Here is a 17,462-nt window from a genome sequence, read left to right on the forward strand (position 1 = left end):
CTAAAGTTGCCTTTTGAAATCAGAATTACATAAGATGCACAACGTGGAATATAAAGCCAAATGACACACTTGATTTATAGTAGCCCAGTGACCATTTTTATTCCTTATGGCAATGTGGTTAACATTGATCAGAATCTGAACTGTTATCATGAAATATGACATGGAATGTGATGTTTTGTGGTAGCAGTAGAGTGGGTGCATAAAATTACTATAAATTACAGAAGTCAGTCAATAGTACAAAAAAACAGAATAACATAATGCTGTTCATGGACTGTTCAAAAATCTGAAGAAGGGGAAGAAACTGTTCCTTAATCATTGAATATGAGCTCTACCAATGAAATATGTATGCCATTAATGTACTTTATTCAAGATTCCATGATGCATTTTGGCAGCGTTGGGGGGGATGTCAAAGTACACACAGAATTAGGAGTGAACCACTTGGCCTGCTCCACTCTTTAGTTTGATCTTTGGTGAACTGTTTGCTACTTCAGCTCTTGTTCCATCTACTTCCACTAGCCTTCCACCATGTTATTGACAAAATTCTCTGCTCTCTTAAAATACTCAAGATTCAGCTTTCTCCACCCTTTGAGGGTTCCAAAGACTAAAGAAACTTGAGCTGTCTCTGGTTAAGTGGATAACCCATTATTTTTATTCAGTGATCCCAAGTTGTAGGTTCTCCCATAAAAGGGAATAGTTGTACAACAGAAAAATAGGACTTTCAGCCCAGTTAAGTGATGGGGTGAGTGAACTTATCCCGTCTGATTCGAGGCCCTGATGGTTGGAGGGGTTTTAAATGTTCCTGAACCTAGTGGTTTGGGTCCTGAGGCTCCTGTACCACCTTCCTGATGGCAGTGAGAAGAGAGCATGACCTGGATGATGTGCATCCTTGTGATAGATATGTTCAATGGTGGGGAGGGCTTTACCTGTGATGGGCCGAGCTGTATCTAATACTTTTTGTAGGATTTTCTGTTCAAGGGCATTCATTGGTGTTTCCATACTTTGCTTGCATCAACTGCATGAGTATCAGCTATATTAATGAAGGACATTGGCTAAAAGGGTATGAATACACACCATTATTTTTATATGGTTTGGCCAAGTTCCATTCAAGTATTGCTTTTTGCATTGTACAAAAGAAAGCTGCAATTGCTGGATACTGAGTGGAAAATGCTGGAGATGCCCCAGATGAAAGCTCATCGACCTGAAACATTAATTCTGTTTATTTTTCCACAAATGTTGACTCATTCCTGAGTGTTATCAGAATGTTGGAATGAGTAAGCAAATTCTTCCCAGTATTTTCCATGAACTGCCTGAACTTGGATTATTGTGGGTCTTGATGGGAGAATGTTAAAAAGAATTCTATTTCTAGCTCACAACAGTATAAAACATCCTCTGTCCTTTTTCTTTTTTAAAAAAAACTACTTGTAAATGGTGCTGCAGAAAAGTTAAAATAAACTTCATAGTTGGATATCCTGTAATCCTTGGAAAATAATAGCAAAGCACATTATATGACTAAATCGCTACTTGCTATTCAGAGCAAAGTACTGGTTTTATTGAACAACAACACACAAAATGCTGGTGGAACACAGCAGGCCAGGCAGCATCTATAGGGAGAAGCGCTGTCGACGTTTCGGGCCGAGACCCTTCATCAGGAAGTAGTCCTGACGAAGGGTCTTGGCCCAAAACGTCGACAGCGCTTCTCCCTATAGATGCTGCCTGGCCTGCTGTGTTCCACCAGCATTTTGTGTGTGTTGTTGTTTGAATTTCCAGCATCTGCAGATTTCCTCGTGTTGGGTTTTATTGAACAGCTGACTTGAGCTATAAAAATGCTCGGGTTCCTTTGCTTGTACATTTACCTGATAAGGTAGATGCCTGTGAAGAACAATTGCTTTCGTAGATTCTAAAGAAGAATTCTAAAATCTGGCTGTGGTGGAAGTTTTTTCCAATTTTTTTTCTTCTTCTGTAGTTTCAGAATGGACGCGTAACACCACCAAGAAGAGCTCCATCACCTGATGGCTTCTCACCTTACAGCCCCGAAGAAACGAACCGTAGAGTCAACAAAGTAATGCGGGCTCGCCTATATTTGCTGCAGCAAATAGGGCCAAACTCCTTCCTCATTGGAGGCGATGTTCCTGACAATAAGTACAGGGTCTTTATCGGTCCTCAGGTCAGTTGGAACACGATTGTTAACATTTTCATTTTCACCTTTAGAAGAAATAACTGAGCATATTTATAGCCTTCTGAAGGTTTTATAAGAGATTTTGGGCTGTAGGTGTTCCAGTTGCAATTGTGTAAATTGCTCACAATTACCAATTTGCTTATCAAAGCAAAGATAATTATATTGCATGGCTCTGAATGATATTGTTTTACAATGTACATCTTTCCTGTGGGTAGGTGACCAAAACTGCCCACAATACTCCAAATTAGGCCTCACCAATGTCTTCAACACAACATCCCATCTCCTCAGGTCTTTGATTTATGAAGGTCAATTTATAAATTAAAGCTTTATTTACAATCCCATCTACCCGAGCTGCTACTTTCAATGAATTGTAGACCTATATTACCAGATCCCTTTGTTCTACTGCATTCCTCAATGCCCTAACATGCACTGTATAAGACCTACCCTGGTTGGTGTACAACACCTCGCACTTGTCTGCCTTAAATTCCATTTGCCAATTTTTCCAGCTGCTCCAGATCCCACTGCAAGCTCTAATCTTCCTCGCTGTCCACAACCCCTTCATCAGTAAATTTGCTGAACTAGTTAACCACATTATCATCATTGATCTAATGACAAACAACAATGGACCTAGCACAGATCACTGCACTAATCCACTGGTCACAGGCTCCAGTCAGAGAGGCAACTATCTACTACTACTCTCTGGCTTCTCCCACAAAGCCAATGTCTAATCCAGTTTACAACTTTATCTGACTGAATCTTGACCAACCTCCATGCTGGACCTTGTCAAATGCCTTACCAAAGTCCACGTAGGCAAAATCCTCTGCCTTATCTTCATCAACCTTTCTAGTAGCTTCCTCGAACAACTCTAAGGTTGGTTAGACACTACCTACCACACACAAAGCCATGCTGATTGTCCCTAATCAGTCCCTGTTTATCCAAGTACTTGTATCCAGTCCCTTAGAATACCTTCCAATAACTTTTCCACTGGCCTATAATTTCCTGTCGTATTTTTTGAGGCCAACTTAAACACTGGAATAATATTAGTTCTCCTCCAATACTCTGGTACCTCGAAAATGATTACAATTGATGTAAATAGCCCCTGCAATTTCTGCACTTGCTTCCCACAGGATCCAAGGGAATATCTTGTCAGGCCCTAGGGATTTATCCACCATCATTTACCTCAAGATACCAAACACCACCACCTCTGTAATCTGTATGGTATCCACGTCCTCACTGATGCTTTGCCTCAAAGCAATGTCTGGATGGAAGACATTAAGTTCCACAAAAATTACCCAAGACAATGATTGTAGAACTTGAGTTTGTACTATACTATTTAGTTAAAGCTGCCAATTTCCTGCTGTTTTTGAACGCACATTCAGTTTGGTAAAATTAAATCCTCAGTCCCAACTTGGAGGGTGGAGGTAGGGGAGATCTATATGAAGTAATCATTCTAGGGGAGGATAGTGAGGAAGACATATTGAAGGCTTGAAGATCTTCTGGCAAAAAAATTAACTTTTTACTATTAAATTTAACTCCCTAGCCTTGAGCGTTTTGCTAATTTGATCTTTTGTAGACTTGTAGTTGTGGACGTGGAACATTCTGCATTCATGTGCTGTTCGTTATGTTACGAGTTTTCCAGTTAGAACCCTCTGATTCATTGTTGTGGAGAAAGACTTTGAAAAATTTTGAGGTAAGTGGAACTTGAAGATTATGATTTCTCATAATCTTTAAATTTGTGGATCAACTTTCATAGCCCCAGAATATCCGATAGCACTTTCTAGCCAGAAAGAAGTCACTAATATTGCACAAGGTCCAAGTTCAATGATAAATGACTGGCTGACTCAGGGGTTGTGGGATAAATACTGGACAGAAAATACTGAACATAGAAACTTGCTTACTCTGCTACAAAATTGTGGTGCAAGATATTTTGTGCTTGGCTATGCAGGCTAGCTAGCTCTCAGAGTGCTACCTCACCTGAAGTGCAAACTTGTACGCTTTGCATTGTTAGTTGTTGCTTTAGCTTTCCAGAGATAGATTCTTTTATTTTAAAAAAACACTGCCAGTGCAGATATTACAGACAGACTTGCTAAGCATGTTATGGAGTGTTTTAATTACTGGGCAAAAAATGCATTGGAGAAGAAAACAGTATTTGGGATGCTACCGCAAGCCAGTTTGGGGGAGGGGGAGGAAGGACTAGGGAAAAACTTGTAGTTCATTGGAAGAGAACTAATAGATGCCAATACTTAATATGGTTGTTTTCATGAACCAGTCAAGGGCTGCTTGATAATGTAGGACAACAGAGTCCGCTGACTTAATACTGATCAAAATAAGTAATAGAAATAATCTGTTTTACTGTGTTCTTCTTCACTGTGCCAAAGTAGGCTGTTCCCATGGGAAGCCAATTGATATATCAAAATTTTGATAGTACTTTGGGCCAATAGGAGGTGGATTGGGATTGCTGGAGAAGCAGCAGGAGATCTTATCCTAACGCATATCTTTTTGGGGGGGGGGGGTCATAGGTTTTGGCAGTACATGGTAACTAGATTCAGTTAATGAAATGTGAGGGAAAAGTGCCAGACTTGATGCAGGCCTTGTTGATTACAGTGTATGTACAGTCTCTGCTCAGGAAGAAGGAAATGATATGGAAAGTTGTTGTCAAGCTTGTGCAATAGGATTGGTTTTAACCAAAATATAATGAAAATTTGTTGATTTTTTTCAAAAGGTCGAGAGTCTGTTTCAGAAGTACCACAATAGACGGAGCTCCCGTATCAAAGCACCATCACGTAGCACCATACAAAAGTTTGTTTCCCGTATGTCTAACTCGCATATATCTGCTTCATCCAGTACCTCTACATCCAATTCAGAAAACAGGTTGGTATTGAAATGAATAACTTTAAAGGGGTCTGGAGAATGGAATAATTACTTCCAAATTAATTTGTTAGGACAAGAAAAGTTCACCAACTGTATAGTCTTAATTCTTGTTTTGACAAATTAATTTGAAAGCACCTTCTCTTTTGTCCTTTTGAATTCTATTTTTCTTATTGATTCTTGTTTTAAATGTGCAGTTTCATTTCTTGTTTAAATGTGCACATCTAATCTTTATTTTATATTCTGTGAATGAGGAGATGTGAATTAAAATTTTGTTTCTGCTGTTTGGTTGGCATTAGGATTTCTGAGTTTTAAAAGTGGTTTTAATTCAAAAGAAGCACCTAAGCATGAGAATTGGAAAATTTCAGGAAGCTGCATAATCACTGACTGTACACAGGTTTTTGGATAATAAATTTCTTATGTTTGAACCCTAAATAGCTGACCTCTCATCTTAAGACTTTGACTTTTGACAAGCTCTTCAGCCAAGAGAAGCAGCTTCTCCACATCTTTAAACATGTCCTTCAATGCAGTTACCCCTTATTCTTATAAGCACTGACAGATCAAGGTCTATTCTGCTTTGTCTCCTTGAAGGACAGTTATTTCATTTTGGAAATCAGTCAAGTAAACTTGTATGAGTTTCCCCCTCTTTCGCACCTTTCTTCTCTCCCTCTGCCATCTCCACCACTCCACATTTCTGTCTAAGCACACTCCAAATCCTGAGGGTTGTATATTCTTAGTTTGCAGTAATGACTCAAACCAAAGTTGTCTCAGTGAACTATACGAAGCCCAGCCATTGCTACTTGAAATTAAACACATGTCCATTCAGCACATTCTGCTTCATTCTTTAAATTATAAGAACATGGAAGTGGAATTTCAGTATTGTTGATTAAATTTTAAATAAAACTTAAGATCTATTGGTATTTGTGTTTATGTGGAAATGTGATTGGAATAGGGAAATTGACTTTTGCATGCATACATACAGCCTTAATAGACAAGAAGTTTTGGAATTTGGTAACTTCATGAAACTTTAAAGTTGGGATTTATTTCTTTTTATATATAGCTTGAAAGATGAAGAAGAACAGATGTGCCCCATTTGTCTTCTGGATATGTTGGATGAGGAAAGCTTAACAGTGTGTGAAGAAGGCTGCAGGAATAAACTTCATCATCACTGCATGTCAATCTGTAAGCTTATGATTTTCTTCAACTTTTAGCTTTTAAGCAGAGTTCAAATGTCACCATGTACAAATCTGAGATTCATTTTCTTGCGAGCATACTCAATAAATCCATAATGTAAATGATGGAAGACTACACCAACTTGGGCATTCAGCCAGTGTGCAATAAATGCCAATACAAAAAGAAAGATAATAATTAAACAATAAATATTGAGAACAAGGTGAGTCCTTGAAAGTAAGTCCCTAGATTGTGGGAGCATTTCAGTGACGAAGTGAAGTTATTCCCTTTGGTTCAAGAGCTTGATGGTTGAGGAGTAATAACTGTTCCTGAACCTGGTGGTGTGAGTCCTGAGGCTCCTGTTCCACCTTTCTGATGGCAGCAGTGAGAAAAGACCATGTCCTGGGTGGTGTCAATAAACTTGAATATGGCATTGGAGCTGTGCTTAGCTACACAGTCATAAGTAGAGTCGGGAGCTGAGCACACAGCCTTGTGGTGCACTTGTGCTGATGGAGGCTGCGGAGGAGATTTTTGCCAATCTGAACTGACTGGGAAATGTGACAATTTGAAAAGAGGTGGGGATATTTTCATCTGGAGCTCAGTAGATTAGCTATTTATTCTGGATTTATTCTGAAAGGATGATTTGAATTGGAAACTCAAAGAGATTTACGGTGGTCTATTTTCTGAATGTATTTAAAAACGTTTTAAAGTAATGGTACATTGAGTTTTGTTGGGCTTTATTCCAGGGGCTGAAGAATGCAGAAGAAACCGGGAGACACTGATCTGTCCTCTTTGTAGAGCCAAATGGAAGTCCCATGAACTACACAGGTAGTGAAATTTGCTTCATGAATTAGGCTTTTGTTCATATACCTCTCATACCCTCACCTCATTTTAATTCTTGCCTATTTTTGAATCAATTTTCCATTGATGGTTTTGTGACACTTTCTCAAAATTACTACCTCTAGTTAAACCTATTCTGTATTTCCCTCTTGGCATTCAAGGGAAGTGATGTTAATGTTGAAATTCAGGAGCTCATCAGATCTTGTGAAAAGGTCACATCTGGGATTTAAAAATATCAAGCAGCAATTTTGGATATTATCTGTTATTCAAATGTTGAAACTCTTGTATCCATAACCAATTTGGAGGAAAGGTTAAAGGAACTGAGGGGCAACTTTTCCACAGAAATGTTGATGGGTATGTGAAATTAACTGCCAGAGGAGGTGGCAGATTGCAGTTCAGTGTTTAAAAGACAATATGGTTGGGTACATGGATGGGAAGGGTTTGGAGGGATATGGGCCAAACGTAGGTAATAGAGACTAGCTGAGGTAGGCAATTTGGGCAGCGTAGATGAATTGTGGTGAAGGATTTGTTTCTATATTCCATACTGACTCCACTCTGACTCGGATTTGTCTGCCCACCTCAAAAATGCCTGAAATTTCCATTAGTAAATGACAGCAAAACTATTGGTACATTGATAAATGCGATAACTGACAGTGGAAACCAAACAGACTCTGTAGCCCTCACATTTAGATGGCAATATAAAGCTGGTGTTAATGGTCTCCACAGGGTGGAGTTTTTTGGTATTTGCAGATGAAGTTGATACAGAACTGTTACTGATGTGAATTTAATCTATTAACTCATTCATCTTTGCATAAAATAGTGAAAATGACCCTTGATCAGTCAGATGTAACTGAGTGTTTAACAACGTACTAAACTGAGCAGCCTCCCTCACACAAAATCTCATGTTCTCAGGACATTTCAAAGTTCATTATTTTAAATGGAGTTTGATGTATAGATGTGTCTGATCAAATGTTTATGTCCAAATCTTTATTTCACCTTCACCAGTTCCATTGGATGAATTTGAAACTGATGTCAGAAATAAATATGTGCACTTGAAAAGAGACCAAATATTTGTAAAGATCAGGAACAGGTCAGCAGCAGTCTGCAAAATCCAAACAGAAAACGGTGCAAACACTCACGACAGGCAGAATCTGGAGTTCAAAGTGTGCATGGAGTTCAAAGGTGTCAAAGATTCAAAGTATGTATGCAGTATACAGCACTGAAATTCATCTTCCCAGAGACAGCTACAAAACAAAATCAATCACGGAACCTGTTTAAGGAAAATCAAACCCCAAAAACTCACTGCATGTGCAAAAAAAAAAACAAAATTGCACAAGCGACCAAAAAAAAAGTGAACACCACAAAATATAAAACACCCAACCTACAGAGACATCGAAAGAGTCCAGGCATATTCAGTTCAGTTCAGTCTAGTGCTGTCGTTCGTTGTCTGCAGGCTACCCCGATCAAAATCGCAAAAATAGCAACAACAAAAAAAAAGGAAGGACCAAAAATACATCATATCGTGAGCTGTAGAGTCCAATCCACAAACCATGTTGATTAAACCTTGCCTGAGACCCAGGACTCTGGCACCATTCTTCAACGTTGAGGGAGAGCGAGAAACCATTCAAACACAGGGATCTTCTTCCAGGAGTAATGAGCAAGAGTGATGAGAGTCCGCTGCACACGGAAACTTCGCTCCAGCAGCAGCGCAAAAGAGGTTGGTAGACGACGCTGAACACACTGGCCTTCCACTCTCGCCTCTGATTTCAGTGTTCCTCGACGTTTTAATTGGTGAGAAATGAAGTCGATAACGGGCTCCAGGCTTCTTGTCTTTGAGGCCACACGCTTTGCTCAAAACCTCACCGAACACCCTCAGCGACAGCAAAGTGCCAGATTGCTCAAATGGCCCAAAAACAAACCATCGAAATGCAGATCATTTCAACAGTAGCAGAACCACATTTGAAAGAAAAAAAAGTGAAAGAAGTAATTTTATGAACTGTCTGAAGGATGTTGCCCTTGATCACTTTGTTCACTGGCGCTGTCTTTTCCTGTGGATGATCTTTGTTATTTATTAACCAGTTCTCCTTCCAGAAATGCCAATTCCCATTTCTGTTTCAAAATTATATCCAAAATTTGTTCAGTGTACCTTAAGCAAAAAATGATTTTATTTTTGTGAGCATGGGAGTTTAGCCTGATCTGGTTGGTATAAAGGAAGTTTAATAAGATTTAATTTTCTTTAAATTTAGTTGGTAAGCTACAAAACAGCCCCAATTACACTGAACAACAATTTTTTTCGAAGGTGTTGCTTCCTCAGAGATTCTTTTTGTTTGATAGATCACTTAAAGTTGAACTTGCTTATAGTTTCAGACTGCTTGTAGGAATTTGGAGAAACTAGAAATTAACTTCTATTGAATATAATGGATTTAATTGCATAATGGTGCTGATGCTTTGTAATAGTTCAACTAAGCTAAAAATGTTTTGTTGATGATCTTCATTTGTACTGAAGTTCTCACTTAAATGTCCAACAGTAATCAGCCAGTTGCCTCGATGTTGTTTCTCCAAAACCACAATGTCCTGGTGAATCCTTTCACAATACTCATCACAGACAGCACCAAGATTTGCAGGAGAGAAGTCTAAATGGGAATGCAGAAATTGAATCTTTAGTGACACGTTGCACTTCATGGTTTCAGCTTAAATTGTGGGCAACATTTTAATTGACTTGAATTATGAATTAAAATAACAAATATCAGCAATTTTTAATAGTGTGTGTGACAGGGACATTTCATGGTGATTTTCATGATTAGCTGCCAAAAATCCGTAAGATGTACGCAAGTGTATTTGGGAAGCAAAATCTTTGTCCAGTGTTACTTATAAAAGTTACTACTAAAATTATAGCCTAAATTTTACAAGCAAAGCTCCACCATACCTAATCTCTGCTCTTCAGGACTACATTGGCTGCCTGTATCCGGGTTAGATGGTCTTGTCCAGCTGACTTGGAGGAATCCTACTCCCAGTTCTATTAGCCATTAAAGCTGTCACGATTTTTAAATGTTTGTCTTTTGAATTTTAAAAATTTTTTGAAATTGTTATCATCCTCTAAAACAAATATTGGTATTTCTCAGCAAGGTACAGTTCTGTTGACAAGTCCAGTAACAACTGTATTGACAGAGATGCCATTGACTTGTCAGTAAAATATTTGGGATTCTTACGGATATTGACAAATGTAAAAATCCCAGATTTGTTGGAATTTCATTCCTTCAATATTTTTGTTGCAGCATTTTACAAGACAGCTTTGTTCTTTTTTCTTTTTAAAGCCATGAATCTCAAAGTTCAATGCAGCTTCAAAATTCGCCGCAGGATGCAGTTGCACAGAGACGACAACAGGACAGTGACTTTAGTCTTCATCATTATGGTGTCCAACAAATTCCACATTCTTACAAGGAGCTGACAGAACCTTGGATTCAGGTGAGGAGATGTCAAAGAATTACTTATACTTTTATTCATGAGGAGAAACTGCATTTTATTGAATGCATTGAAAATTTTAAACACACGCCTTATGAAAACTCAAAGTTTTGAAACCTATTATTGAATTTCTGTTATAAGTTGCAATATTTATCATGAACTAGCTATAAATGTTTAATAATTTTAATTGATAAATCCTTTATTTGAAGTACATGCATTTAACAGTTTAGATTTTTATCTGTAGTTATGCTGTCCACTTTCTTGTTTAGGTTTTTGGAATGGAACTTGTCAGCTGTCTCTTTTCTCGGAACTGGAATGTACGTGAGATGGCATTAAGACGTCTTTCACATGATGTTAGTGGTGCCTTGCTTTTGGCAAATGGTGAAATCCGTACTGGAAGTTCCTCTTGTAGTAATGGATCTGACACTGGATCTAGTTGTCTAATAGGAGCCAATGGATCATCTCAGACTGATATCTCAGGAGATGTGGTGGTGGAGTCATGTTGCAGTGTACTCTCTATGGTCTGTGCTGACCCAGTCTACAAAGTATATGTTGCTGCTCTGGTAAGATATTAGTATTTCAAATGTACTATACACAATGCTTAGTTAATAAAATTTAAGAACTGGATGTCAGCTCCAAAATGTATTGTGCAAATCGCCTCTCAAAACCCAAAATTAGATCACAAACAAAAACTTGTATAATTTATTTTATTGTAGATATTTTGTTACTTGTAAGCAACATACACACAAAATGCTGGAGGAACGTAGCAGGTCAGGCAGCATCTGTGGAAATTAAACAAGTCGACATTTCAGGCTGAGACCCTTCTTCAGGACTGGAAAGGAAGGGGAAAGACATCAAAATAAAAAGGTGGGGCAATGGGAAGGAAGGTAGCTAGAAGGTGATGGGTGAAGCCAGGTGGGTAGGAAAGGTAGAGGGCTTGGAGAAAAATAAATCTGATGTAAGAAAGGGAAGGAGGAGGGGTCTCAAGGGAAGATGATAGACAGTTGAGAAGAGGCCAGATTGGGGAAAAGAAAGAAGGGAGCGGTGGGGGGGCGGGGTGGAGAGACGACAATTTTTTTTTTTTACCCGGATGGAGAAATCGATATTCATGCCACCAGGTTGGAGGCTACCCAGGTTGTTAATTGAAACTGGTAGAAAGCAAGCTTAAAATAATTTTGGAATTTGTGATTTTGCTTTTCTTTTGGGTGGTGGAGAAACAATGCTGAGAAGTTACTTGATGTTACAATCAGGTTGAAAATTAAACATTTAACATCCTAGTAGGCTGTGGAGCTGCTTCCTAATTTAGTGGAAGCATTAAAATTACAGTTTTCAATTATTGTCCACATCAGAGTAGTGGGCTGAAGAAAATAATTTGGCAGATGTTGTCCGTCTTCTATTTCCAATCCAACACTTTTTTTTCAAACACTAATTTACTGGGTTTTTTTGTGCTAATTTCCTGTTAATATGATTTATCTTTTTAAATCAGTTTTGTCACCAGTATTTGCTCATTTCCCCCTCTGGGCAAAATAGGTTGAGGCTGCTTATGCTTATAATTTTAATGCAACGAGAATTGTGTTAATCTAAAATAGAAAGTGGAACTGCATTTTTCAACCAGCTATAATGAAAAGGACCCTTAACTATTTATAAAAGTTAAATAGTAGAAAATAATAGATCTTGTGTATATAGATTTCAAAAGGAAATTAGCTTATGTTGTGTGGGAAGCTTATTAATAAAAGTCACTTGTATGCAATGGAATGAGACTTTGCATTTTATATGAAATAACATTGTAAAGTGTCATAAGACATTTTGCAGGGGAATTATTTGAGCCATATTAAATGTTAGAACAGGTGAGCAAAAACCTAACCAAATAGATGGGTTTTAATAAAACGTATATTTGTAAAGTGGGGTAGAGAGATGGAGAGGTTTAATGAGGGATCTCAGATCTTGGGTCCTTTGCATTAGTAGGGAAAGCCATCTTTCAGCAACAGAATTAAAATTGTGGATTGTCCATGGGCCAGCATTGAATTTAATTATTGCTAATCTGTATGACAAGATTAAAGAGATGAGGAGTAAGGCCATGATAAACATTTTAAAATTGCTTCTTGAATAATTAAAGCTGCTGTGTAAATCAGGTAGGATGGTGGTAATGGTGAATGTAAGACTCTTGAGTTGTTAGGTAGGGTAGAAAGTATGAAGATGAGTTGGGGTAGGAGTTGAATCGAGTATTGTTAAAGGTGGAAATGGGTGGTTTGTTGGCAGAAGCTCATCCGTAGGTCAGTTTAGACACCAGGGATTCAAACTATCTAGTTCAGCATTGGACACTGACCAAGGAGAAGAGTTGGGCGAGTGATTGGGAAATGACTTTGCAGTAATTCCCAAAAGGTAGAAATGTGTGCCTGCATAGTATTGGAAGACAGACCAGTAGAATGACATTTGGGTGATGATGTGTGGCCTGGAGGTATTGAGAAAGTTAAATGCATCAGCAGTATTGTAGAAGCCACCAGTGGATAATATTAATGAGGGAAGCATATTGTTAAATCTAGAGTATGCATGGAAGTGAAAAGGAAAGATGTTGGTTCTGTGTGATCAGCAAAAGTGGGAGCCAATTGAGTATAGTCCCAATACAAATGAATGACTGGCGAGGCATTGGATGTCAGAAGCTGTAGACACAAAGGGAGAGCTGGTTTTCTGTGTAACACCTAATATTATTTGTAGCTTTGGCAAGAGTTCTCTAAAACCGGAGAGCATAGTATTGAGATTAAAAAATCTTGTACTTAGAAGGGAGCTGAGAGAATTTAAAAAAAACTCGCCTGGATGATGGTTCATTGTGGAACATAGCATCTGAAAACATTGTGGTAACAGAAACTCTCACGATTTGTGTCTACCAAATACTTGAATCACCACAGCATAGGAGGTTGTAGGCTGAAAATCAAATTAGTATAGATTGGTTCTTGTTGGCTGTTAGGCCAAAACAGCCTAAGCAGTATGACTCTTGACAACGAGCTGTTTTGCTATTATAACATGGTTAATGCCATATTGGTACTTTGATTTGAGCTGGCATCCTTTTTGGAATTCTGGGAAAGGTGGCTGCAGACATTGGAAGCAACAGTGGCTCTGGATAAAAAGCAGAGGCTGGAATTAGTGTGTTAATTTGCAAGGATAGAGATAAGGAATTGGACTTTCCAAGGGGGAATAATCACTGCAAATTAAATGGTGAAGGGGGACCAGAATCAGAGGCCCAGGAACTGTTAACAACATTAAGTAAGGTGGAAGATGCAAAGGAAAGGCAAGTACAGGTGTCCCCTGCTTTATGAATGTTTGCTTTACACCACTTCACTTTTACGAAAGACCTGCATTAGTAACCTGTTTTTGCATTACGAAGAGGATTTTCGCTTTTACGAACATTTTTACTATATAAATTAATGGTTCTTCGCTTTACGCCATTTTGACTTAAAGGTTTCATAGGAGCGCTCTACCTTTGTAAAGGGGGGGGGGGGGAGGAGACACCTGTAATCAAACATCAGCCATAACCTGGGATGACTCAAAATGTCATCTATCATTTTGTCTTTACATTTGTTACTTGACCCAGTGAGTTTTTGTAAATATGTAGAATACTAAAATATTAGGCTTCTAGATAACATAGAATAAAGCTAATACCTGATTTTGTGTTTCACACTTAATAATTATGTAAATAGTTCTCATTTACTAAATTTAAGGATGCAGCAATTTTAAGGAAGCTCTAAAGAACTAGAGCTGTTCTCAGATAGCAAGATTTAGACATAACAAGCATTTGGAATGGCTTTGAGGTAAATTGATGCAACTTCCAATGATTAATGCGTCAAATGCTTGATGGAGGAAATGCTTGAGTGGGGGTAATAAATTAGCCATGATAGAATGGTGGAGCAGACTTGAATGGGCCAAATGGCCTATGCTGCTGCTATATCTTATGGAATGGATTTAAAATTGTATTGCTTGGTAATTTTGTTCAGAAATCATTTGGTAGAGATCTTCCGATGAGATATCTTTTTTTAAAAAACCATATCACTTTGGTGCACTTGTCTCTCAGTAGATTCTAGCTTAAACATTGCATTTTGCTGATATCCCAGTATTGCAGTTCAGTTAGCATATATTCAGATAAAATCTTTTCTCTGTCTATTCAATTGGTTTAAAAAGTAAGCATATATGACCCAGAAAATATGGTGTCTTAGCAAGTGTTTCCAACACACCGCACAGATGGTACATAAAAGAGGAAGTTTATAATCTGATATCGAGCAATTCAGAATGGAAGATGACTGTGACAGAAGACTGAAAATCCTAAATTTTTAATTTTATGCTTTACACATTATATATTTTGGAATACCTTGCTCACTATCTGTTGATAGAAAAACAAAGTAACCACTTCCAAGTTGATTTTTTTTTGGTATGGGTGTCATAATTTGTTTGTTTTGTTTTTTGCATAGTGAAATGGTTAAATTAAGCCCTGACTTAATGAGTCCTTGACTTGTGAAAGATGGGAATCATTTTAACTAAGCAATTTTCACTTTTTAGGTTAAAAGGGTGAAATTTGAAACTTCATATTACATTTTCAACGACGTCCTTTTGAATTCTTAGGCCTTACTGAGGCTGACATTTGCTTGTGGCATTTTGTCTAGAGGGGTTGGCATGCAGGAACAACGAAAAGCATTGTTCATTTAGGTTTGTAACCACGTGTAATACAAAAAGGCTTTTCTGTTGCACATTTGTATGGTGCTACATGCTGTAGTAAATAGGAGCACTGAGGCATATAAAGACAACATGTATTAAAATTATTGGTTGCTATTAGAATATGTCAGTCATACGTCAAGTAAAATATTTTTACATAGAAGACAAAGGGCTACCCTTATCTTTCGACAAGACTACATTCATAGACATACATTGAGCTTGAATACAATCAGTATTTGTGCAAAATGATCCTTTATTAATGAAGTGATCAGTTGTGTCTGCTGTATCCTCTAACCCTATGCAAAAATAGAAAACGCAACAAACAGCATTGATGGGAAGAGAAACTGAGTTAAATGTTTAAAATCAAGGACTCTTCGTCAGGTTATTCCTATACTATGGTGAAGTGGATAACACCAGAATGGAAGTCACAAGGGACTACAGTTGCTGCGGTCTGGAGCTAATAAATCAAGCTTTTGGAGAAACTCAACAGATCAGACAGCGTCTGTGGAGACAAAAGGATAGTTGAAGTATTTTCGGGAAAATGAAAGCAGTTGACTCTTGCCCTGCTCTTCTGGATAATAGTGAAAAGTGACTAGAAGAGGATGATGTGGTCAAAAGTGTCAGACAATGGTGATGATTTGCAGGAGGAATAGATTACATGTTGGGATGTCAAAATGAATTTCATTCATTAGACAAGATTTGTACCAGTACTGTTAAATGCAGACTATGGCCACTACATTGTGTAACTATAATACGATACGCGTTAATTTCCACTTGTTCGATATTTTCCAGTATTTAAGATTCACTGTGCTCCAAGTTATTAAAGGCTCATTTTCATTTCCCCCACCCCTCAAAGATATTAACAATAGGCATGTGGTTCCACAAGTACTAATAACTTCTTGCATCATGATCAAGTGATTTGTTCATGTTTTTAAACAAGTTCATCTATTTGGGTACTATGTATGCACAATCTCAATATACAAATACTTTTAAGCAGAATGGCTAGGAATCAACCAGGAGCAAGGATCTATCTGAAATGCCCCAGCATGCTAAACCAAATTTGTACATTCCCTGTCAAATTGAGATTCCCTTAAGATTCCACGGATCTTGGTGTTTTTTCAGTTTCTCGTACTTTTTATTGTATAAAATTGTTTTGAATCATAATTCGATCTGAAAGCAGTGGTTGTAAATAAAAATTAAACTGTTCCACAGGTTCTTTTGTTATTGAAGCAAATTGTGCAATGGAAATCCTATTGTTTTCTGCAGTTCTATATTACTATAATGCAAATTCCACAGTCGTCTATTGCTCTGTATTTTAACTGCTGTTCCTGTTTTAGACTCCTTTTTCTTTACAAATTAAATAGTTGCTGTTCAGTTGTGAAGTTATCTTTTTTTAAAAAAAAAGTCCTTTTAGCTCCTACATCAATCTATGGTTTCCCTCTTCGTAGCGCAGGAGCCATTTGAAAACTCCGAATCTGGAGTGAGTTTTCCTCATAACCCTTAATTCCCCTACTATGTGAAAATCTATCCAAAGTTGTCTTAAATATATTTAATGAGTTAACCTCCGCTACTTCATTGGGCAGTGAAATCTACAGATTCACCACTTTCTGCAAAAAGCAATTCCTCCTCCTCATCTCCGTCCTAAATTTACTCCCCCAAATCTTGAGGCTATGTCCCCTAGTTCTAGTCTCACCTACCAGTGGAAACAATTTTCCTACCTCTATCTTATCCCTTTAATGATTTTGTATGTTTCTATAAGATCTCCTGTCATCTTTCTAAATTCCAGCACATACAGACCCAAGTGACTCAATCTCTCTTCATAATCTAACACCCTTAACTCTGGAATCAACTTGGTGAACCTCCTGCACTGCCTCTAAAGCCAGTATATCCTTCCTCAAGTATGGAGACCAGAATTGCACACAGTACTCCAGATGCGGCCTCACCAGTGCCCTGTACAATTGCAGCACAACCTCCCTGCTCTTAAATTCAATCCCTCTGGCAATGAAGGCCAGCATTTCACTTGCTGCCTTGATGGCCTGCCGTACCTGCAAACCCACCTTTTTGTGATTCATGCATGAGCACTCCCAAGTCCTTCTGCACAACAGCCTGCTGCAATCTTTTACCATTTAAATAATAATCTGCTCTTTCATTTTTCCTTCAAAATGATGCCCTTGCATTTACCAACATTGTATTCCATCTGTCAGTCCCTTGCCCACTCATCTAACCTATCTATATCTCTGTAGAC

General features: G+C 38.1%; 1 protein-coding gene across 1 annotated transcript in view; it reads left to right on the top strand.

The window, feature by feature from the left end:
- The window catches only part of map3k1 (mitogen-activated protein kinase kinase kinase 1, E3 ubiquitin protein ligase), an 82,207-nt gene that overhangs the window by 38,397 nt on the left and 26,348 nt on the right, over positions 1 to 17,462 (top strand). The window contains exons 4-10 of the mRNA XM_073064459.1: positions 1,964 to 2,164; positions 3,750 to 3,866; positions 4,899 to 5,047; positions 6,105 to 6,226; positions 6,961 to 7,042; positions 10,369 to 10,519; positions 10,786 to 11,079. Coding sequence (XP_072920560.1) covers positions 1,964 to 2,164; positions 3,750 to 3,866; positions 4,899 to 5,047; positions 6,105 to 6,226; positions 6,961 to 7,042; positions 10,369 to 10,519; positions 10,786 to 11,079 — 1,116 coding nt within the window. The remainder of the gene's footprint in view (positions 1 to 1,963; positions 2,165 to 3,749; positions 3,867 to 4,898; positions 5,048 to 6,104; positions 6,227 to 6,960; positions 7,043 to 10,368; positions 10,520 to 10,785; positions 11,080 to 17,462) is intronic.

Source organism: Hemitrygon akajei, chromosome 13, assembly GCF_048418815.1.
Source record: "Hemitrygon akajei chromosome 13, sHemAka1.3, whole genome shotgun sequence".
NCBI classification, from domain to species: domain Eukaryota; kingdom Metazoa; phylum Chordata; class Chondrichthyes; order Myliobatiformes; family Dasyatidae; genus Hemitrygon; species Hemitrygon akajei.